Source organism: Hylaeus volcanicus, chromosome 6 (genome assembly GCF_026283585.1).
Source record: "Hylaeus volcanicus isolate JK05 chromosome 6, UHH_iyHylVolc1.0_haploid, whole genome shotgun sequence".
In the NCBI taxonomy this organism is placed as follows: domain Eukaryota; kingdom Metazoa; phylum Arthropoda; class Insecta; order Hymenoptera; family Colletidae; genus Hylaeus; species Hylaeus volcanicus.
In genome coordinates, this window is record NC_071981.1 from 23,921,172 (window position 1) to 23,946,009 (window position 24,838).

Consider the following 24,838-nt stretch of genomic DNA (forward strand, 5'->3'; position numbering starts at 1 on the left):
AGGGTTTGCTAATAGAACGTATTTATTCTGTTTATTTGAATATATATATGTAATAAAAGTACGTTTGATGTGGCAGTTCAATATGAATTAATATCAGTGGCTTACATAAAATATTTATAATAAATAATACAAAGTATGAGTTGCAATCGAATTGTCTTACCAATAGAACGCGTTATATACATAATAAAAGTACAATAAATAAAATAAAACACGTTCTATTGGCAAGACAGTTCGATTGCAACCCCTGCTTTGTATTATTTATCACACATATTTTATGTGACCAACTACTACACTACTACACTAAAGTTCATTCATATCGAATTGCCACGATAAACGCGAACTCATTAAACAGCCGGAAACGAGCGATTCCTCCGTTGCTTCTCCGACATAGTTCCCGAAAACAAAGAACGGAAAAGCTGCCAAGGACTCCCCGCAAGTTCAAAGTAAACCAGCTCGGCTTGTTCGACCGGAGGTAGCCCGTAGGGAAAAAATCGAGGCGTTCTCGAGTTGATAGCCTTTTAACACTGGCCGGAAGTAAGAGTGGCACTCCTGACAACAGACAATCGCAACGGCGACGAGAGTCGTTCAACTATAAACGACCACTACAATTACGGAAACGCGCGGCAGCCTCGCTCTCCTGACTGGTTAACGCTCCGCGCGGAATAATTAAGCAAATTTGCGCCACCATTTCTGATTTAACTTCTTCCAGGCCCTCAGCGCGGGAAATTCGATGTAGCTCTCTCGTCCGTTGTTTGGTACGGAGATAGTTGACAAATTGGGATAATCAATTGCTCGTCGCGTCGAGTTAACGTTGAAATAGTCACATTTTTAATTATTTTCTCGAGGAGAGTTAGACTTTATGACGATGTCTGTTATTTAGTGCGGAGATGGTTGACAAATTGGGATAATAAATTGCTCGTCGCGTCGAATTAACGTTGAAATAGTCGCATTTTTAATTATTTTCTCGAGGAGAGTTAGACTTTGTAACATTGTGACTGTCTTTTTTAATAAATTCTGGAAATCTAGCGATCACTTCGTCTATCAAGGCTCTAAAACTACTTCTGATACTACTCCAGAGTGTCTAGACTATAAATTAAAGCTGAACTGTAATAGCTGAATCTATGCTGGTTCCTAGCAGGGTATTAGTCGTCGAAGCTTTAGGGACCAAGCGTCAGAAGACGTTTGCCAAAAGGACTATCCGTAAATCCGACAGATTGCTCCTCAACGCCCACTGTCGAGCGTTTTCGATAAGAATTAAGGAAGGCCTTCGGAACGTTGTTTGCGAGCGCATCAATGTCGGATTAACGACACTCGGGCTCCGTGATCGAACGGAAGATCTCTGTGTAGCCTGTCTTCGAAGGATTGAGCTGTTTTTGTAACAGATTTTTTTGCAAGCTCCTCTCGCAACGAGATTGATCGAATGGCGTTGTTTGCAGTCGAGCAAAAATACGTCGGGTGTTCGGAGGGAGGCTCGATTGCAAATGGTGTAATGCATACCTATGTAAATGGGAATTTCGAATAACGATTATATGGTAACGAAAATCAATCTCGTTGATTGTTCGATAATGACCGAATTATAATTATTAAATCGTAATATTAAGCAAATTATATGATGGAATCATGTTTCATTTCATTATGGTCCGTCGATGAATTTTTACAATACCGTATACTTGGTGTTAACAAATCATGTGCGAGAAGATAAATTACACCGATAACGTTGCATCGAACTTCTTTTTCTGTTTAACAAACGCACGCAACAGGCAATCGTTAAAGTAATAACCGTAATTCGATTTCGGAAATTCCAGATTCTCTCGGTTTTTCGAATCGATACTCGAATTCGACGATTGAAAATTCGCGTGCGAGTGACGTGTCCGTTTCTATGGCAAACAAAAGTGTACGTAACCGTACAATTTGTGAAAACGCGGTGATCACGCTACTCCCCCCGTCCCGCGGATCGATCAATCCATGACAAAAGATCGAGCGAAATTCGACCGAACGAATCGACCAAACTCGAAATCAGCTACGCTCCCGTCCGTCGTTCTGCATAAATTACGCGCAATACTTCCCAATGTACCGGCGAGTAATGAGCAACGCGACCGTGATGCCTGCGCCGAATGGTTTGTTGAGTAATCAACGGTTTCGTAGAAAGGTACTCGGTGTGCGTAGACAAAGGTATGGGTGCGATTTATCATCGCGATGTGCGTTATCGCACGCGAGAACGAGTTATCGAGACTATTCCGATTTCGATGCTCTTAACGCTCTGTGTAATTTAACTTCACCGTTTAATCCTTTGCGGTCGATTTTTAAATCGTCGTGAAAGTCGATGACCCGGCAACGGGAACCTCCGAAAATCGCAAAAATGACTAAAGACTGAAATTTTCTTTTTCTTCAAATTAGTAGTCTTGTGCAAACATAAAAAAAAAAAAAATTGGTCGCTTGAGCATGAATATATTAGGCTGTCCCAAAAGTTTCTTTCGCTTTATTAATAAGTGATACATGCACAATATTTTATGCGAAACATAACATGAAATGTTACGTTACTGAATTGTGCGCGATTCACTTTGCTCCATTACTGTTACACCATCGATACATATGAAATTAGATTGCCTATTTATATGAAGACTGCCACGTAAAGTAATTGAGCGCAACTCGCGAACGAAACTATCGGGACAACCTAATATGTAGGAATTATCGATTCAATTACTTCAGATCACAGCGAAAGGTATCTCGCTGTTCTGAAATACCAAGGAATCCACGTCACGAAGTCCAAATCGATCGATTTCGCTCCGATTATCCGACTCTGCGACAGCCACGAATTACCAACAGCGTTGTACGAAAAATAGAATGGTTGAAACGAATCGAGACGGGAAAGTTACGGGGACCAAGCGTCGAAATCGCCGGCTAAGTACGCTCGGGTTATATTTTAATGGTTTCGAAGCGATGGGTCGCGCATCCAGGACGACTAACTTCGCGCAGAAATTAAACCAATTATGCCTGTCAATTTGTGTCCTCCCCGGTGCCATAATAACAGCACTCGAATCCCGTCGGTCGCTGTTTGACCATTAGGAGGCATACCGTGCTCCTCGCAAATACCTGCGACCATCAAAAGGGTCCTCGGGATCCCGCAGCACCGATTTCCATAGCAATTGATCTATTTTGACTGGTCCTAGAATTAACCGATCGATCGGACGCACCAGATTTTGGCTCTGCTCTCGCGGCTGCCTGCGGAACGCGACTGAATTACTCTTGGGTTTCGCGCTAACCTCCTTTGTCGTTCGTTACGAATCAATCGTCCCGGAACAGTTACAGGCACGCATCTCCACAGATCCGTCCGATTTCGCGACCGGGAAATCGACTAACGTTTGCGGACAGCGGCTCTGTCGACACCCTTACGGGAGGCCGGATCGAGAGGGATTATTCTCGAGTGAAAGACTCGTTCGACCTGCGCGGATCAAGGACGAAATTGGTCATCGTTCGTGGGAAGATTTCGATGAAAAATGACGGACGCCCGAGGGACTTTAGTTTCAAATTTCTTGGTACCTTTGACGAGTCTATTGTCACATAACTATTGCGTGGACAGATTTTTGTGGAAATCTGTTTGCAGGTTTTAATTGACGCTTATTTCCATACGCTAGGAGAAAATCATCGAGGAATATGTGCATTCGAATAGTAAGTTTCATTTTGTTTGAACACGTGTTTTGAACGGGGACCTTTGATACGAAGATTTGAGACTCGCCACTTTGGAATGCAGGAAGGTTTCGTATACAAATTTATACATGCAATGTTAATATAAATATCCACCGATGTTTCCATAGATGAAGGCCTAGATTATGAAGTATAATTTTGTATCCCCTCGTACTAACCTCTACAACATTCCACAGAAAACCCTCAACGATTTCACACCTTCGCTTTATTTTGTATTATAATATAAATATCTGTATATTAAACCTCCTTGTGTTGCCATTGATGAAGACTTGTATTACAAAGTATAATCTTGCATCCTCTCATACCGACCTGTACAACCCTTCACAGAAAACCCTCAACAATTTCACACCTCTGCTTTATTTTGTATTATAATATAAACATCTACATATTAAATCTCTTTGTGTTACCACCTATGTGTGACCTATGTGTGAGCATCTATATTACGAACTATAACCTTGCGTCCTCTCATACCACCCTCTACAACATTCCACCGAAGATCCTCTACAATTTCACACCTCTGCTTTATTTTTCAAGTAGCCACTATCTGTTTTTCGGGTATCTCGAGCCTCTTTCCGAAATTAATTTAATAGCCGTCGCGCGCACGACGGTAGATCCTTTAATTCGACGCCGGAGTCGCGGAAGAACGATACACGGTGAGAGCTTCAAAGGAGCAGAATTCAACGACGAGGAGTCGAGTTCCTCGGGGCATCCTGAGCCGTGGATTTCGTCTGTCTGATGGAATTTCCTCGAGAATGGCCGTGGTAGCTTTTCATTCGCGCCCGCCCATACACAGTCGGCCTGGCTCAAGTTCTTTGACCTACTTGCCCGCCCGAAAGAACCGACTTTCGGATTCGACCGACGCGTCTTGCCTTTCGTCGACAGTGTACACCCGATACATGCATCCCTCTGCACCGCGAAAATCCGTACGGGGACCTATTTCCCGACGAGAAACCCCGTCAAGTAGAGGAAAAGTTTCTCTCCTTGTTACATGCAACGTCGCGAATGTTTCCACCGGAGCTCTTGTAAAAATATGGATGCTCTGGTTTCTTCGAGACGCGGCGGAGGTTTTGTTTTTTGAAGGGTGCGGCCAAGGAAGGTTGTGGATCGACTAAACTTCTCGAGGAAATCATTCAGCGATTGGCAAGATGCTATTCGTTTGCAAAATAAAATTATTTATATATATATATAATTTTATAGTATTCTTATTTTGATAGAAATTATTCTTGTGGAAAAATAATTTTTTTTTTTCTTCTTCTATGATGCTTTTTTCGGCATCTATAACTCTTCCTTGTGTACGGTGTTCAACTACAGATATCGAAGATCAGGGTTAGTATTTCATTTGGACTCTTTCGAATAGGTATTTGACTGTCATGTCTTAATAACTTTATACGCAGAGTGTTGGAAAGATTTGGTTTATTCAAATAAAAGGGGAATGTCGGAAAAAGAGTCGCGAAGAAAAGTGGAAAATTCATCTTTACCTTGTCCCATATTCTGTCCACTCTAAGTAATTATACGAAATGCACTCAAGCAACGACTAATCCAAGCGATCACGCGAAAAGAAAGTACGCACAGAGTGTCTGAAGAACGAAATAATTAGGAACGCTGGTTGTATATATAGAACCAAACGGATGGAATATGCATAAAGTAAGATTACGTTAAAGGTTAATTAGGAAGATTAAGGACACGGAGTTTCTGCATTTACACCGCTCTCGCAGACGCTCATTTATTTATCGCTAATCCCGAAATGCATCTCGCGCGGCAAGGTTAATTCTATCTTTAATAATTACGAAGAAGACGCGCATAGAATTCCAGCGGAACCCAGAGCGAATCGGGTTAAATATTAGGTAATTCAATAAGCTCGAAACGAGCTTAGGTGTAAATGATCCGAGGTAATTTGAAATAGGAACTTCAGAAGAAGAGAATTTTACTTTCTATTTTACGTCGTCTCGACATTGCCTCGTCAAACTGTCATCTATTTCATTCGAATCAAAATATTTTTCACCGGCATAACAAATTTATTGGTATACGAACTCTATATTTTATAGATTCTATAGAAAGCAATTTAAAAAAAATACTACAGAAATTTTACGGTGGCGTATAGGAAAATATGATAAACGCTAAACATTACCAAAATGTTCAAATGGTCCCATTAATTAGTACATTCTACATACATCACGTATAGTTTGTACACGTTTTCCCACATAAATGTAAAATGCCTCGAATCTGGAGTTTACTCGTGACCCAATACCAGCGAAAACCGATCGTAAAGTCTCCGCCAGACCCGAACCCGATTAACGTCAAACGTGTTCGAGCAGAGGCGACGAGTCGAAATTCCGTCGAGCCATAAAGTAATGAAAAGGTTCAAGTGCGTCCGGCAATTATAGCGGCGCATTCTCGATGAGGAGCATCGGAGCTTTCAATGCGCCATGAATCAACGCCAGTCACCAGCATTTACCGCCTACCGAATGCCCCTGCGTTAAACACGACCACCCCTCCATCTACCTACTTCCCTTTGTCGCTATTTATGCATTCTCTGTTGCTGCTTTGCTCGAGATCGTCGCGATCCGTCGACGCCCACGTTCGCATTTTCAGCGATCGTCGGGGTCGGGGATGGTTCGTCGATGAATAAAAATAATTGACAGAAAAAATATTATCCGCGTTTGTTTCCGAGACGATTCGCGTCGTATTTCGATAATTGGGTCGCGTAGACGTCGATGCAACCGTTCTAATTCGTAATCGCGTCCCATCGATCGAGCTCGATTCAGTTTTACGGTGGCTAGAACGAAATTAATTCTCCGCGATATTAGATGCGCGACGGAACACAATGGCGGCGGGGGACCGTCGAGGGGTGGCTCGAGACCGAAATTCGTTCGCGTTATACCGCCGTCTAATTTAACGATCGTATTCTTTTACGAGCTCGCTCTAGTGGTTCGTATAACTCGCGGTATGTAAATAACATTTACGGTGAGACGAGGATCTCACACGTTCCTGGGAACGTTCCGTCGCACGTGGGAAAGAAAAACCAATTGCGGTATGACGTGATCATGGTTGACGATCCTGGGTTGATACCCGAGCGCGAAAAAAAGAATTATTACGTAGCGACTCCTTCTATTCTGTTTCGAGTACGCGAAGTTACTAGTCGAGTGTAACACGATATCTTTCGGAAAAATAATAAAAGTAAAAGTTCGAAGAGACGAAACGCAAGAAATATCGCGTAATTTCATGAAACACTTGAAAACGAATATCCAAGTATCAAAATAATTTTACGTTAACGACAAAATAAAAACGGTCCTGTAATGATGTTCTGTCTACCAGCTCTCCGGATATTTTTATCAATTTCCAACACGCCAAAGCACGTTCGCTAATATTCGTCTCCCCTGTACAAAAGCAAACTTTTTTTTTTTTTTTTTTTACTACGAATTCATTTTCATTCCTTTCATTTTTCCGGCGACGCGAGTAGCGCGCAGTCGATACGTCAAACGCGGCGAAAGGTTGCAACTGAATAACTCGTGCTCACCGAATGGAAATAAATGTAAACTATTAATCGCAGCTGCGTGCGAGCAGAATTAGCAACGGAGGCGAGCGTGCCAAACAAATTCGTGCAATTTCGTTGCGCGACGAAGTATTTGTTTCGTTAGTCGCGGCTTTTAACAAAATATTTGCCGCTATTTGCGGGAGAGAGAGAGAGAGAGAGCGAGGGGGGGGGGGCGGTTCCCTTCCAACGAAACGACAAAAACGGAAAATACAGAGAGCGAACAGAAAAAAAGAAAAAAAAAAAAATAGGTGCATTGAATATCGCGAAAACCTTTTAAATGTTTGCGGAGACACGAATACGCTCGATGATATTCGTGTATAATACACGTCCGATGTATCGATCGAATCGATCACCCATCGCCGCGGATACAAAATTTTTTATTTTCCTCTTCCGTTGCATCTGCGGTGCGCGAGTGGCGCGTGATCGACTACCTTCGGAGACTGGCCGATGGAAACAAGGAAACGCAATTAAGATATTTTATTCGACGCGACGAACCTGCGGCCGCTCACGGATACCCGGTCGAATTTGTTTGAACAAATACAGGGTTGCAAAATTGTCGATTTTCGGTGGTTGCTCCGCGTTAAAAAAAAAAAAATACATCGAGTACCGTATCAAAGTTCGTGGAAAAACCACGGGGTGTAACCCATGCGAAAGATTACCTAAATATCAAAATAACGCCCCCTAATCTCCGTAGAAATGGCGGATTTCGGCAAGTAATAAAGCGACGATAACAGTGATCCGCGGGCGTATCTCTTAATTCTGCTCGACGAGCGTTTGATCCGACCATTCGCGATTTAAAGCAAACAGAGCTGGTAATCGGTGTAACCGATAAACAGGGCGCGCGTCTCTGTGAACATCGACCGCAGGCACAGCCCAGTTCGTACGAGACTGTAAACAAGAGCAGCACAGAGCAAATTCTGTATTCCAAGCAGTGGATATACCTCGAAATGATAGCGACAGTGATATGTAACCAACGGGCGTGAGTGTTAATAAAAATTGCGATAGGTTGCGGTAGAATTATCATCGCGGAGTTTTCGTTCTTCGCTCGGAAGGAGTACTCGATTCTGAGCGCGCCAGCGTTTTACTGGATTTTTTAAAAATCTATTCAGTACATGTCTTTAAATTGGCATGAAGCAATTTCTATTACAGGTTTTTTATTTTTTATTATTATTATTATTTATGACGATAACATTAAATGCAATTATTTATCACGAAGCTGTATATGTATTAAATGAATATTTTGTATAAATATGGCACCAAGCGTGCCCTTTATTTTTAAATTAATATTTTTTCACGCGTATCTCCTGGTTTCTTTTTTCTTGCACCTCTTGGAAATGATATTGAAAAAATATTGCCCTTTATTGAAAATGACCCCAAACGAAGGTAAAAATGTAATTGTCGACAATTTGCGAGAAGACTATTCCCCTTCGTTTAACTGAAAACTTTCGTGATTATTTCTACGCGCGCAATATAGAAATAGAAAATTTCATGCTTTTAGAGGGCGCCTATCTTTTCCCATAACTCTTGGGTTGTTCGGATAAATCTAACTGCCGCTCAGGGGACAACGAATTGCACACCTGCTTCCCTGTCTCAGAAGAAACATTGGTGCGCGAGGTCCACACTTCGGACATCCGATAATTACGAAAGTAGCTGGAGCCCGTTTGTGATTAGCAAAAATATTCGTTGAACGTTCGCCTAATAAATGTACTTATCCGTCGGCTGTTATTAATATTTTTCGAAACGAGAAGGGACGCGATATCTATAATGTTGGCAGTGTCGGGTAGAATTTCGAGTAGAAATACTGCCCGACAAATATTCTTTTGCAAAGTGTTAGCTGCGAGTACTTGTTACAACGTTGGCATAATCGCTTTTGCAATTCTGCCGCTAAGTCGATAATTATGTAAACGAATTTCAGTCTGTAGCTTCGGAAGTGAATTTTGGTAATTTTTAAGAAATGCTACGTATAATCACTTTTGCGGGTAAATCAATAGTGCGTACTTTCGTAAATGAATTTCAGTCCGTAACTTCGGAATAGAAATTTCACTCAAGACTTTGCAAAGGGAATCTTCGAACTCGAATATATACTAAATAGTATAGTTATTCTTTCGCGTGGTGATAACTGCGAGACTCCTCGCCGCGTTAATATAATCACTTCTACGATTACATTTTGAAATTGCGATTTAAACGGAAATTTTGCTCCGAACTTTCGCAAATGGGAACGTTAAAGTGAAATTTGTACTAAATGCTAAAGACTCCTCGGCGAAGTGGTAGCTGCGAGACCTGTTACAACGTAAACATAATCATTTCTGCAATTTTACTTTGGATTCCAAGTTTGAATAGAAATTTCACCCTTCTCAACTTCTGAAGTTGGATCTATGAAGCGTTCTACTAAATGTTGTAACTACGAATTGATAACGGTTAGACAAAGAACTTCGACAAAGAATTTTTAACACGAGTATTTCGTACGGAACTTCGGAACTTGAATCTCGAATAGAAATTACTAGGGTTTGTAACGCTACAGTTACCGGATGGTTCTCTGGACTTACTTTCACGATCACTGGATTATCAACAACGTTTTTGCTGAACATTGACAAATTTGCTGATGATTCCAATCGCTGTTTCCAAAAACACAGCGATACGCGTAACTTAAACACAACATCGAATGCTACAAGAATACTATTGCATACAGTTATCCCGGTTAGTGAAATCGGTTTCGCGATTCTACCAATAACGGATAACATCGCGGATGCGTTAACAGAAATTTTCGCCGCAAGTATAACGGCTGAACGTTGTCCATTACAGAATTCCGGGATTATAACTTCTGCCCTAACCTGGTTTCCGTCCTTAGCGAGTCGAACGACCCGAAGCCCTCGTCCTCCGATCCCGTTGCGTCCCGATAAACCTGGTTAAGGCGTTCTGCTGCCTCTAACTTGCTCGCTAACCTCGCATCCGATACGTTCCCCGCAATCTGTTCTTCGATTTCGGTCGCCGACGCGGTTTTCCCTCGACGACTGTGATTAAAATAGCTCCCCTCGACCCCGCGCGAATAACTCCCACGCGTAGCAACGCGATGGTTAGGTAACGGTCAATCATCGAGTTGGACCGCAGCGCGTAATACCAGCGGCGGAAAGGTAATGCTTCGCATTTGGTGGGATGCGAAGGGCTTACGGTATTATCAACTCCTGGCTCCTGGGCAAACGGGTAACGCCGTGATCGCTATCGCGTGCAATTAAACCGTATAATGGAGCGGTCCGCGAAAAGAGATCGTCCCACGGTGGTCGATGTAGGCCAGTCATTTGGATGACAACCTCTGCCGTATCGGTGGAGGTAACAGGATAAAACTCTCGAATTAGGTGTTGTTTCTCTGTTGTTTTCGACTTGTCGGTGGACTTGATCTCCTCGGATTTGCGGACTTATCGACGAGTTGGTTTGATCGTAATAGTGTTGTATTTTATGACTATTGCGTAACTTTATAGTGGGGTGGATTTCTTTTTCTTTGGTTGACTCACCCATGTTTGGAATTATGTTGGAACGATTCACGTTATAATTCATATTATAACTTGTTTGGTCGTTTTGTCTCAACATCGTGAATTATGCATCATTTTTCCCAATGGGTTATTTACAACCACTCTTGCGTGCAGTAGATGTCTTCTCCTTCCTTATATACTTTCCTCAACTTATATACTCAATTTTTGAAACCATATCGTAACTTGATGTTGAGATGATTCGCACTGTGGCTCGTTGGTTAAACTGTCAACCTTCACGAACGTACAATCAACGCGAACATACGTCAAACAACGGGATGAAGCAGACGCGGAGAGAGCAGAGCTGTAACACCGGGATCTACCTAGTACAATGGGATCTAGCCTTTGATAACCTTGATCTGCTAAGAGCTACTCAGGATTCAATCGAGAATTCCTTTCAAGAGGATCACGCGAGCCTAGATTAAACCGCGATACGTTTACCAAGACTAAAGCAGCCTGCTCGAAGTACGAACCTGAAAAAGTGGACCTAAACGCGGACGATCGAGAACGATGATGGCATTCTAAACGATCGAGGAGAGGTGATTTGTGGGCCTGGACGACGGATCGGCCAGGAAACGAACATCATCGTCGAGACATCGGCTAACCAGCGTGGTATGATCAATAATTAATGGGCAATAATGCGAGGCGCGAGGCGAGGCCAATTTAGCAGTGCGGCCCATAAATTTGTGAACTACTCCCGGACAGGCCTGTGTGGACATCCGGTTCAGGTGCCGGGACAAGGATGGGCCATTCGAGGAGCACTCGAACCACTCCATCAGCTCCTTCTCGAGTAGGCTTTCGGCATCAAAGCGGCTCGTCGCTCAAACATGCCGGTAATGGTTCAGACTCGCTCGAGTGCCGTGGCTCTGGGAATCCTCTTGTCCTCCGCATAGGGCTTTCAAACGGACCCTTCGTCTCTTCGTGACCCGTCGCCCTCTTCCATCGCCTTCCACTCTCTATCCGTCTCTTGGCTTCCTGAGGAGAGGCTTGGATAAGGATACCGCACGGATTCGCTTCGCTGTTTTCGTGCGGGCTTCCCTTCCATACACGGCCGCGGATTAATTCTGGTTATTGATTCTGGTTAGTCGGCCCGACCGTAAGTATTCCGTCAAGTTTGCCAAAAGTGAAGCTGTGTTGCTGCCTGAATGTTCTCGAATGGCTTTTAAATATGTTTTTATAGTAGCACTCTAGTTTATTGAGAATTTAGCAACGACGCTTGCTTCGGTAGTTTCTAGTATTTTCCTGGATCGCAGTGAAACTTAACGAATATTTAACTTCGAGGCCAGGAGCCTAAATGCGGCAATCAGTGGATGTGTAATCAATAAACGTGTCAGCACGAGACTGAGTATTTATGATTAATTGATCTTCAAGCTTCTATTTTTGATTAAATATTCTGACAATGAAAAGCTTAACCTTTTATAGGACAGAACTCAATGGGGATTTTTTTTTTCTTTCTTTTTGTGGATTAGAAAATTCCCGCCCCTTCCTTAGTGACAACGAGTGCCAGTGACTTATAAAGGGTTAACCGAGTAAGTTTGCAACGTCAGAATTTGTTCACGTACGGATGTAGAAACGACCTGTCGTTTCGTGTAGACTACTCTTGTACCAGCTCATTCCGTTGACGAATTAATGGACAAGAAAAATATCGGATACTCCTGTTGCTCCTTGTTCCCGTGCCTCCATCGAATATACAGCTGTAGCCACGAACATAAATTGACTTGTACGAAGAAACTTTTGAATATTCGTAAACTAAACTAGTAAAAGTTTGATGATTTGTGGTTAAAACGGAGAAAACTCTGTGGCCGTAGAGAACCGTACAAGGCTGTTGGAGAAAGTTAGGGGGCGAAAAGGAAGCAACGAGGAGACTGACAGTTGAGTAAATTTCCCGCTTAAATTTCGCGACTGGGAGACGTCAGCGATCGACAGGAATTGATTGCGTTTACTTGATCGATAAGTGCTGGCTTTGCTTAAGCGAACTTACATGCAAGTTGGGCTAAATTAATTGATGCATTTATTGTATACGATCTGAGCCTACGAATTTGTTTCTGGCAAATGGAATGTATTCAAAATATATTTGAAAAGAAGCGTGTGTAATATATTGAATATATTTAAAATTAAATACGTCATTCAAGTACGGCCAGTTATTCAATGAAAGAGTCACTTTAGGTTATTTTAGGTTATTTTCGAATTCATTTTTGGTTTCCAAAGGAGAACAGCCTGTTGAGAAGCTCGTGACTAATTTGTCGTATCGATTAGGTCGAAAGCGCCCAATTATAGCAATGTGCGTGTAGCTAAATAAATAGTTAGAACAAAAGAGATTGCTTCCACTGTTTCTGAAATTATTTTGCCCTTGTCCCCGTTGCTAAATGGACGTGCCTGAATCTTCTGCGCACGCACGGTGAACTATCGGGGGACGATCGTTCACGAGACTACTAGAATATTATGGCAGCCTTCTATCATAATTGCTGGTCAACGTTATTCCCCATTATTATTAATATCAATTACTTCCTCGTCGAGTTTTCACTTCGCGAAAATTAATGAGACTCTCTGCCATTTGAAAATTAAACGTAAGAAAATAATCCTAGTCGTCATTAATCCACTTATCATATAAACGTCGTACTACAACATATTGAATAACAAAATGAATCGAAATCTAATTTTGTTTATTATTCAATTAAATAGCGCCAAGACTAGTATTATTCCAATTAGGTAACACACTCTGTACGAACACAAAGAATTAACGAACGCCTGGATCATTATTTGTTATAATCATTTCTCATTTTTGCCAAAAGAAAATCCTTTAAACGAACGATCTATGGAAACGATTCAATCTTTTTCGTTAGTAGATCTCAACACAGATCGTTGTAAGATTAACGATAAAAATCGTTCGAAGCGATCTTTTCTCGGCAACAGTGAGTACGGCAGCAGTCGGTGGATAATTTGATTCACTTTCATGCATAAAATTGGGTGGATGATGTATCGCACGCAAGAAAGAACCGAGGGAAAGGAGAACGCGATAAAAATGCTTCTACGTAATAACCTCCTGGACAATTATGCGGTGACACGCTCCCGCGATACTTACAGGGTGTATTCCTATTAATGATCACCCGTTCGGAATTGGCTCGACCTTATCGCGACCGTTAATGATTCAACATTTATTGACTCGTGCCACCGGGGCACATTAACACTGCCCCTATACCGATCCGCACATTTGGTGGATTAATGACGTAATATTTATTCATATCAACGGGGGAACACACCGGTGACTCGTGATTGATTCCTGCTACTGGGAATTATTACCGACTCGCACTACTGAATTCAAGCAACGCGGATCCGCACTACTGGAACGGGAAACGTTCGTTCTTTATACTCGATTCATGCCGTTGTAAATATTCATAATTTAAAATCAGATATTTTACGACACACGGCGCAAACGCACACTTTCCATACGCGATCCTTAATTTATCCGGAATCGTCGATCGCTGGACATTTATTGTTTCGTGAATACTTTACGGTGAGAGCAAAGAAACGAGAGAGAAACGTTCGCGATATATTAATTCTGGTAGACGACGCAAGTACACAAATTTTAGAATATTAAATCACGGGCTCATCGCGACTACGCTGCCAGGCATAGTTTGTTATTAATCCGTTGTCCTACAACAACGTGCAAGACTCGCGACATGAAATTTAAAGCAAAATATTGAAGGCACGAGTCACACCAACGAGTGCAGTAGCGCGTAAGGGACTTTATACCTACGCGATGTCAAATTGAATAGTTTCTCGATTTAAATAATTTAAACAAATTAAAATCAAATTAACCCTTTGCACTCGAGGCCTTTTTTCCGCTATCTACCAGCAACTCGATATGCGTTCTTAGCATTCTACTGTTACGAATGCTAAGCTTTCGTTAACTTTAAAAATGAGATCCTTAATTTGAGATTTGGTCACCTTTGGCTCAACGACAATCATGTTAGTGACATTTCGAGTTCCAAAGAAATTCAACCTAAAGAGAACCTAGTAGTGACTGAGAGTCACCTCTCGAGTGCAAAGGGTTAAAAAATAAAAATTCTCACTCCCTTCGGAGAACCCTTTCCTGGTCGCCACACCTCTCTCGCTCGTCCAAAAGTAACCTACGAGAATATCCGCTCCGAATCGAGCTCGTGTTCCTTCTTGATTTATTTCTAATTTCGATTAATAAAGCTCGCGGCATCCAGGGTCCACCGCGCAGGGGCGTGCATCCCGGGTGATATACGGACTGGCAACGGGCGCGGACAACGAGCACTCGGAATTTATCATTCGGCGTTGGGCGCGTTCGCGAGTACATTCGTCAGCTGGGTGTTGCGCCTAGGCGAGTCGTGGGGCTGATACATCGCGAAACGGCAGAAAGAGGGCGGAAAAAGGGGAGCCGCCGAACGCGAAAGAAGGAACACGGGTGAAAATTGATGCGGCTGCGGGGGCGGCGAGCGCGAGCCACTGATTGCGGTACGTCGCGCGCTCGCACCTGCTCGCGTGCGGCTGCGGATTTCGGCCGCGCGAACACGTACGTACGGCCGCGCGTCGCGGCTGAATTATGTGCTCGATTAACCTCGAATCGATTCCTGCACCGTCGATGCAACGAGGCGACGCGCGAAAATAATCGTCGACGCTTAGAAGTCGCGGGGGAGTCGTTCCTTTCGCGCTCAACCTCGAGGGACTTTGGCCAGCGTTCCAGTTAATGATAGACGGATTTTTATTTCAACGGTTCTTCCTTTTTATTTGTTTATTTTTGGAGTCGTCTTGGCGTATCGGGAGGCAGTGCTTTGATTCGGCGAGGCGGAGGTATCGAAACGAGGTATTCGTGTCAAATATGAATAATTCCTAATAACGAACGTTTCCAACGGAATATCTTCGCAGTTGAATTGATTAAACCTCGCGGAAAACTTCAGGTACATAAATTGAAACGTGTTATCGGGTAAGCCGTGCACGTCTATTAATTATGCAGTATACTTCGAGTGTGTTAGCGATAACGGTTTACTTAAGCACACTCGAACAACAGGCAAGGCACCGCCGGAAACATAAAGAACGCTTATCCGGAAAAGAATGAAGAAATACATTTGTAACGCGGCACTTGTTTTCTCGGGGTGCTCAGAGATTCAGTCACGATTCTGTACGTTACGTTTGTCTCGAATACTTCCTGCCGTTTGTATTTTCACCGATACACACGGTTGATATTTTCCACGCTTTTCCGGTCACCCTTCGCAGTTATTTATTTGCCTTTTAAATGGGAACGAATGACAATCAGCTAGGATGACTATATAATTAATTAAGATTTATTATGCGATGAAAGAAATGATGGAAATAAATTATGCAGAATAATTAATTTACACGCTAACTAGAAATCGTATGTATCAACTGGAATCGTAAAAAGTGATTCCACTTCGGAGATAAAAATTACAGGCTCTCTAAAATTTCAAGGGAACACTTAATGGCCTATTTTAAAATTATACCAATAATCCCGAGAAATGTCCAAATAAATATTATATTTATGGAATAATTACGGTAGAAATTACTTCTTTCAGCTTCGAAGAATTACGAAGAATACGAAGTAAACAAAAATATGAAACAAAACTAAACATGCTCGTGTGTGAATAATAAAAGAAAAACTGAAACGGACACCCTTAAATGTATTCTCGCAATTATGAATAAAATATTTTGCGTCAGTGATACTACCGCTCCGATGGTATCAGCTGGGAAATAAAAAATGAATGCACAGTCGAATGGGACATGCAAAACTCTGGTACGCGTGTAGCTGAAAGCATGTCTGGTCCCCACGGCCAAGGAAATTCCACGCGGAGCGACCTTGCCGCACTTGACTCTAATTAAAATCGAAATCGTCGACGATAAATGGAGCCGCGCGACATTCTTTCGCGGCACGTCGACGTCCACGAGAATTGGGTCGTGTCTAGAGAGGGTTCACTCGCTGACAGGATGAACGGGCCGCGGTTAATTGGGTCATCGCCGCGACGCGTTTAACGAATGTTTAATTTGTCTCGTCGCGAAGCCACCTCGTGATTAATTCCGATTAACTCCAGCTTCAGAATTCTAATCTTCTCCACGGGGTAGATTATCGAAATTATTCGGTAACAATTTATTGTCGAAAAATGCTTTCTACCTTGTCCAATTGTTTTATACGATACCATTGATCTCAAGCATTGTATTTTCGTATACGAATTTCTCAGTGACTCTACTTAACACCGTTAACTATTCAAAATTAAAGGTTTAATCGGCAACAAAATATGACTGCCAGAGCATAATCGTGGCGCAAACTTGAATGTCGTGATACAAGTTTAATCGTGACCGTGTCTACTTTCGTTTAAAATTAAAATTGGATGTATCGTATGTCATTTATGTTTCGTCAAAAAAACCTATACCAAGTTAATATAGATATTTGATCATTATGCTATCAGTGCAAATTAGGTTGTAGACTAAATAACGGGACATTAAGTGAACGATTCGAAGGACCTCGGACTTTCTAATCGATATCCTCTATCCATAAAGTAGATTAATTATAACAACTAGTTAGAATGTACGTAGCAGGCCTAATTACGAATCACTTCATCCACAAAACTGACATTCCGGACTGCAGTATTCCTGACCGTCCTTGAGCATAATAGTTACAGACACTCTAGTTGCGGTTATGACAGCAGGCACTCGTGGGACTTTTCCTGAGTTTCAGATTGACATTCTCTCCCTGTCGCGTCATTCTCTATTAAAACCACGCCGAAGCGAATATATGCACGAATACGAGTTCGCGTATTGTTAAAAGAAATTCGCTATGCCACGGTTCGACGAAAATGTTTACATTTGAAAGAGTCGAATGAGCTATTTTTATGGTTCAGGAAGGAAATTTAAATAGAAATGAATAGATGTTACGTTTACAAAACGAATAAATGAAACGTTTGCAATCAGTGACTTCTGCTTGGTTGTTTACAATTAAAGATCGGTATTACTAGTGCGGATGCTCAACGCGAAGCAATATTGGGTCGATGAAAGATTCAGGGAATCGGGCAATGCACCTTTAAAGCATTCTAAAAGATGAATGACTAATTCTCTTTATTTTCTCTCTCTCTTTCTACTTCCTGCTCCAGTTTCGTTGCGGTTGTAGAATGGGGAAAAATGCCCGTTTACAGCGGAGAGAAATTTATTTCATTCTCTAAGTGAAATGAAATCAGTCCTTTTTTCTTTTTTACTTTTCTCAAATTTCGAATGGAACCGCGCGTACTATGCGCAAGCTTTTACTCGTGTTTTATTTTTCTGTGCAACGTTCTTGAAAAGTAATTCACACGTGATTATTATGACGTATATTAACCCTTTGCACTAGAGGCCTTTTTCCTGGTATCTACCAGCAACTCGAGATACTTTTATTAGCATTCTATTGCCCTGAATGCTAAGCTTAGATTGACTTCGAGAATGAGATCTCTAATTTCAGATTTGAGAATCAGGTCACATTTACCTCAACGACAATCATGTTATCGATATTTCGTGTTCCAAAGAAATTGAACCTAAAGGAAACCTAGCGGTGACTGAATTCGTTCTTGTCTGATCATTCCTCGCCAATTCTACTTACGAAGTTCGTTAACCCTTTGCACTCGAGGCCCTTTTTTCTGGTATCTACCAGCAACTCGAGATAGTTTTATTAGCATTCTATTGCCCTGAATGCTAAGCTTAGATTGACTTCGAGAATGAGATCTCTAATTTCAGATTTGAGAATCAGGTCACCTTTGCCTCACCGACAATCTTTCTATTAACACTTCGAGTTCTAAAGAAGTTGAACCTAAACAAACATTATTACTAGTTTTCTGTGTCGAAGCTAGAGGTGATCGAGAATCGCCTCTCGAGTGCAAAGGGTTAAATAAGTATTCTTTCCTGGTTTTCAGAGATGAACAATGGTATGCTAACAATTTTTCTTTTATCGTAAGTACTAAGAGCCGAAATTCCCGAAATCGTCCTGTTGTTAATTACTACGATAGACGGTACTATCGCGATTGAAACGTTTCACTATGGTAGATCACTCACCTCGGCGGGGAAAGCGTAGTTGTTGATGCGATGCTCCGAACCGTGAGCGTCGTATAGCCCGTAGTGAATATGGATCTCCTCGAACTGGTAGTGATAAGCCAACGGCCCACCCGTTATATTCACTCGCACCTTTGCGTCCCGATTCGCTCTGAATAGCAGGAACTGACCGGTGTTGTATAAATTTCCGGAAACCTGGAAACGAAATTGACTGAATCCTTTCCAGCGTGCGCAACCGATCTGTCGCGGGCGAAACGGTTATAAAAATTGATTTAAAATGGTCGAACGTTGAATATGGTATCGAATTTTCTCTTACCTGTACACGGGGTGACTCTGAAGTAGCTGAGCGAGCTACGAAGCTCGTCGTTTTGCCAGCACGAACGACGAAAAAGAAAATTCGACGACGAATTTACTTCGATAACAATCTAGTTGGAGCTCGATTTTTAACCAAGTATTTAAATTTTTGTTAGACGCTCGAACAACCAAATTATCCGAAAATTGACACGTCGAGGGGCGTGGCAGAACGATACGCACAGAGAAGAAAAACACGATGCGGGAGATATAATTAAAACACCGTAACTCTATTAAGTTCCGCGCGAAATGCAATTATCCCGTATTACTCGTTCCGCGCAAATCATTTTCATTTGAATCGCTGTTATTCTCGCGAAATTTCAATCCACGGCCGTCCATTGAATTACAGTCGTATAAATAAAATTCCGTGGGTTCGTAACCGCGTACTTTGTCGAAATTGAATAGATTGAATTTTCTTCGATATGGATCGCTACGAGATAGTTTATATTCTTCTCGAACCGTTTGCGATGACTTTAAGTTATACAAAGAGACAAGGTTGTATCTAAATTAGTTATTGTTCAAGCCCTCTAATTAATTCGCTACTTATTCAGTTAGTTTCTGATTATATTCCACTCTTAACTTACATTTTGTTTCGAAGATAAATATTCCAATTGTACGGCTGCAGAGGTTTGCGAAATGAAACGAGCGCATGTTACTTCGACCACGTAAAATTTCCTCTACAAACAGTCGACGCTTACCTTTAATCTGATCCAGACCCGGAAGATAAACTTCCTAAACGCGGTAACATGTTCTCGACTCTAAAATTCGGACTTTTATCGTCGCGGTAACTTCGACACAGGCCATGAACCTTGAATTCGTGTCAGTCGTTTTCCCGAGAAACGCTCGATCCTAAAGAGAAAGAAGGCCGACTGTTGTGATTTTCGTGCTCGTTACGGACCTAGCGGCATGAAAATTTCAAGAAGACGTGCCGCGAATTCGAACGGTCGCCGCCATAATGGAATCCAGCCGGGACAGAGCGAAGGGCAACGATCCTAACGGAATGCGTAAATATGAAAATGCGGATGTCGGGTTAAGCGAGATAAATCGCTGTAAGTGCGCCAGAAATTTGATGCACTGTTTAAGCCGATCGCACGCGGCGCAACCGATCGGTTTCGAATCACTCTGAAACTGGTTGCATCCGACCGTGGATCCAATTCTTCGGTAAGTAAAACAAAGAAATGAAACACTAATTTCAAATCGGTTGCGCCGTGTGCGATCGGCCTGATCGTGGGAAAACAATCGCCTTCGAGTCTGAATTGAATTGAATTGCTCACAAATGTAAGTATCTAATCTTCTAACAAACTTTTCGAAAATGTTCAAATTTTACCATTCAACGACAAAGTCTTTCAACCTGAATATTTCATGTCTCCTCATCAAGGTTATATAACGTAATTAATACGTAGTATCCTATCGCATCGTATAAAAAAAAAAGATACGAACTCGCAGAATTGTATTAAAACTTGAGATTACATGGACTAATAGGTTATGTAATTAATACATAAAGTCCTATGGTATCGTATATATATATATAAAAAAAAAAAAAAAATATATTAATAAAATTAAAAAGTGCGGTGAATAGAGCGGACAAAATTGTATTAAAAGTTGAAATTACACGGGCTGATAGGTTCCACGGAAGAAATTCTATAAAGATCGCCTTTCCTCGCTCGGGAATGAGGATAACCCCTTAATGGGAGCCTCGGGGTCGTAAGGGCGGATAAAGACGACCAGGAGCGTGGCTCGCGAGGACGGAAATCTATTGCAAAATAATAAGTTATCTCCCGGTGACTTTTGCCGACGCGTCGTCCGCGGCTGGTTTCTCCCCGAGGTTACCTCATTATTTCTAACTGATGACGCCATAATTCAGCTTCCCCGCGACGTACAAGAAAATGGACTTCCCAGCCTCGTCTTGCAGCTCGCTGGGCCGTCGTGGCGCGCGCGCGCGCCTGCGACACGGCGCACAGTGTCTGCCCTTGCTATTCCGTTCAATTAAATGCCTAATCAATTATCCGGCGAGAGGACGAGTTCACGCCCTTTCTTGCTGGTGGCTCCTGAAACACGCTCGCCTCGTTCAGCCGCGCGATAGGAATTACCGAGGTATCGAGTGAGTCCGTCTCGTGAACGATATTTTTTCGTCAACCGTGAATCGCTGAATCTCGAGTGCTCCGAGAGGTCTCTTGGGAAACGATACGGTGAATTTTTGCGATAATGGGAGACACGGGTTAAATCTCATTGGCGCGGACGGATGAGCGTCGACTTGGTAGAGTAGTGGAGTCTTTTTTTTAAAATAATTTATTTTTCACGAGTTTTACATTTTTCAGGACGGTTGGAACTGTTCACGAAAACGTACATACTCTGATTCGTATAAATTATGCTGGAAACATGTATTTTTTTTTTCAATGAACGTGTTACTTTCTACTCGGTTAGTATCCATTAAAATGTAATTTCTTTTCTCTTCAGAAAAAAATTCAGGTCCGAAAGTGTAGGAATTTCACGAGTACACTTTTTCTCAATGAAGTCTCTGCCATAACTATTCGCAAGGGAGACGAACTTTGGCAACATCATCCCTTAATACTACCTAAATCCTCGTTATTCGGATGCGACTACGATCGACAGTAAGGGAGTTCAAAGACGCAAAGAAACCAGTGGTATATAACTCATTACTCAACGACGGTTCTCCCAACCCCCTTCGATCCCGGGTTCCCCCGACAGTTATCCCTCCCCCGTTCCCCTCGCGAGTGCAGATCCTGTTCCTTTTTTCACCTCTCGAGGACCATTCTCGCCGACTTCGAACTCGGATCAATGAGACCGCCGGAAGAAGACTCGCGAGGCAGAGAATCCGCCGGCACAAAGGGCGGCGTTCTTTCGACGAGGGCTCGAAGTTCAGCCAAGGGTGGATCATCTCTCCGCCCCAGCCCCCCACCCCTCGCGGGAAGTCGCCGTCGACGAACAATTGTCATCGCGATTTCTGGTGGCTGCCGCGCCTTGTTCGCCCTCGTGGAAGCTGGAAAATTCACGAGGCTCAACGCGAGAAGAACTGGCTCGACCCGCGAAGCTTTCCTCGCGAAGTTCATCGGCGCGTCGGTGATTAATGCGACTGGCAAGTTTCTTTTCGGGTGCCGCGACGGGGGTGGGTCGACGGGCTGGGAAGTTTCCAGCGATCAAAGGAAAGTTTCCAACGATCGACTAGGAAGATTCCTCGTCGGTGGTACGTTCGCTTTGCTGGTCGGGTTATCGAGTCGAGGAACACGGAATCGGATGTGACGCGTTGGGCTTGTTTGTCTCGCGGATTCTTTCGAGGGTGAACGCGAGAGAGCTTCCAAGAAATCGATGCCACGAATGCGAAGCATGGGGTATTTTTAAATTTCTAGGGGTGTTACTTTGATTAGGAACGACGAAAGAAATTAATTGTATCGACCGAAAGGTATGGTAACAACGAGTTTCAGATTGATTCTTCAAATAATTGTACTTCATTCTAGATACTTGCCCTTCTGTTCTAACGACTGTCTAACGACAGTCTATGTTGTCATTATCATTACCATATTGCTTATGACATTACGATGATACAGTTACGCAACAGCAAAATGTTACCTTCTTGATCGTAACTTTTTACGTTCGCACGAAATTTTAATACAATTTCCACCGGTGGGAATTCATATTCCCACCTTTCATCTTATATAATTGAATATTCGATTGATTCTATTTCATACCAACCAGAAAGTTTGAAAAATTCGTAGTATATAGGTCGTTCTTACCTCTTCGAGTTAATCGCACAGGAATAATCAACACCGATAAAATTCCTAGAGCGAACGCAAAATTAATCCTTGCTTTCTTTACAATTTCCGTTCGCATCGTTGCAGCACAGGCGTCTCATTTCACGGGTATTACTGCGCTGCGTGTCGGACAGGATAAAAGGACGATTGTCGCCAGGCGTTCCAAACCAGTGGCATCCAATAGTCACTCGAAATTCCTATCGGACGCGGCGCAGAAGTCCGCCGAAGCAGTCGAGGTAACGACGTTCCACAGTCAGATGGTCAGCGAACACGGCTAAGTGCGGACGAAGAGGTGGCTCGAATAGCCGAAAATCCTCTTAGAGCGGCCCGAAACGCAACTTTGTTTGGTAATTAATATTTTATCGCCTCCAGCCCTCCGTTCAGCGCGGTCCAATTCAAACGGCGCGCGACGGGGTATTTGCTCGTTCCAGGTGGGAGTCCGAAAGTCAATTTCGTCGCACTCGTTTTAGATGAGAATTAATTGGTTTCTTCTCGCGTTTAATATTTAAGGAACGGTGGGTTGGATTTCGTTCTATTTCATTCGCGATCGCGAATTTCTCTATTCTCGCTGGTAAAGTTCGGGATTCAGGAATATTTTTCTTCCGGACGAGGGCGAATGTATTCATTTTAACGTGGCTGAGATATTGCGGAGAAAATGATTCTCGACTCCTTTTCGAGACCAACGTCGATACAACTCGAAGAGATTATCTAGACATCCATAGTTTATTTATATAGACAATAAAAACAAAAAGATGATTCCCCTCGATCTCTCATTCCCAACTCCGTGAAATCCCACGAATCAGTGAACGAACGCTTGGTGCACTAATTAAATAAAAAAAAAAAAAAAAAAACTATCATCGATTCGAATACCTGCAGGAGCGTTTAGCTCTCGCCCTAACACGCGACAATGGGCAAGTCGGTACAACTAACACTCGGCTCTGTTTATACGACGGTTACGACGATTTATACGCAACAGTTCCTGGCAATGGTACTCGTGTTTATCGAAACGTACGGCTTCAATTACCTCGATGGATAAAGAATGCCCCGCGGAATTTCATTGGCCCCGGGGTAACCAGTCCGCGGCGCGCGCGCGCGCGCTTATTGCGGCTTCCATTATGGCAAACGTTGAAGCGAATTTACGGGGAAGCTTAACCACGGTATACTTATGGTGTAATTGGGTTGGATTTCCAACGGAATTGTAAGAGATACGGATGATTTCCAGGGAAATGGGAGATGCGGAAAGAAGATTGCGGTATACGGCCTGACCGACGTCCGTTGCTTTGCTTTGCTTCGCTGCGAACCTCGCGGTTTACTCGCGTGCAGTCGCCGTGTTCCTGAAAGAATCCTCCGCGGTAGCTGGGAGAAGGAAAGCACGACGTTGAGGAGGTTAGGAGGAACCGAGGTAACTCGATAACTGGGCTCCTCGAGGTAAATGGATCGTTGGAAACCTTACCGCGTTGGAGGTCTCTTTAATGTATTTTTCTGTGCGTGGTACTAACAGAGACCACTGAGTCATTCCGATTGTCTTAGATGTTATTCGATGGAACTAGGAAGGAAAGTGATTAACGTTATTAGACAGGCAAGTATGGGAAGGGAGTATTGGGATATTTTTTTATATACGAGCTATGCTTGACGCAAGTAAAAGTGGCCTTCGATGGTTGTCGATACATTCATTTGTAACTGTTTCTATCGCGATGGGACAAATGTCTAGTCTCATAGAAACTTTTTTCAATTAAATTCAAAAATATTTAACATGGAACTAAATTGAATTGTATATAATTGATACATAGCGTACAAGAACTGTATACGAAAATTTGTAAACGGTTGCGGTGAAGAAGGAAAGTATGATTCTTCGACATAAGGTGTTGTTATAATTCTATCGTTTCATGTTCAATACTCTA

The 24,838-nt window shown here is 42.6% G+C and overlaps 1 protein-coding gene across 4 annotated transcripts in view; it reads right to left on the reverse strand.

Annotated features, from left to right (window-relative positions):
- Positions 1–24,838, reverse strand: part of LOC128878986 (carbonic anhydrase-related protein 10) — a 216,303-nt gene that overhangs the window by 35,475 nt on the left and 155,990 nt on the right. For all 4 annotated transcript variants that reach the window (XR_008457545.1, XM_054127725.1, XM_054127726.1 and 1 more), the window contains exon 4: positions 18,820–19,011. Coding sequence is in view for 3 of the 4 variants with exons in the window: in XM_054127725.1 (XP_053983700.1) it covers positions 18,820–19,011 (192 nt within the window). In the remaining variant the exon portion in view is untranslated. The remainder of the gene's footprint in view (positions 1–18,819; positions 19,012–24,838) is intronic.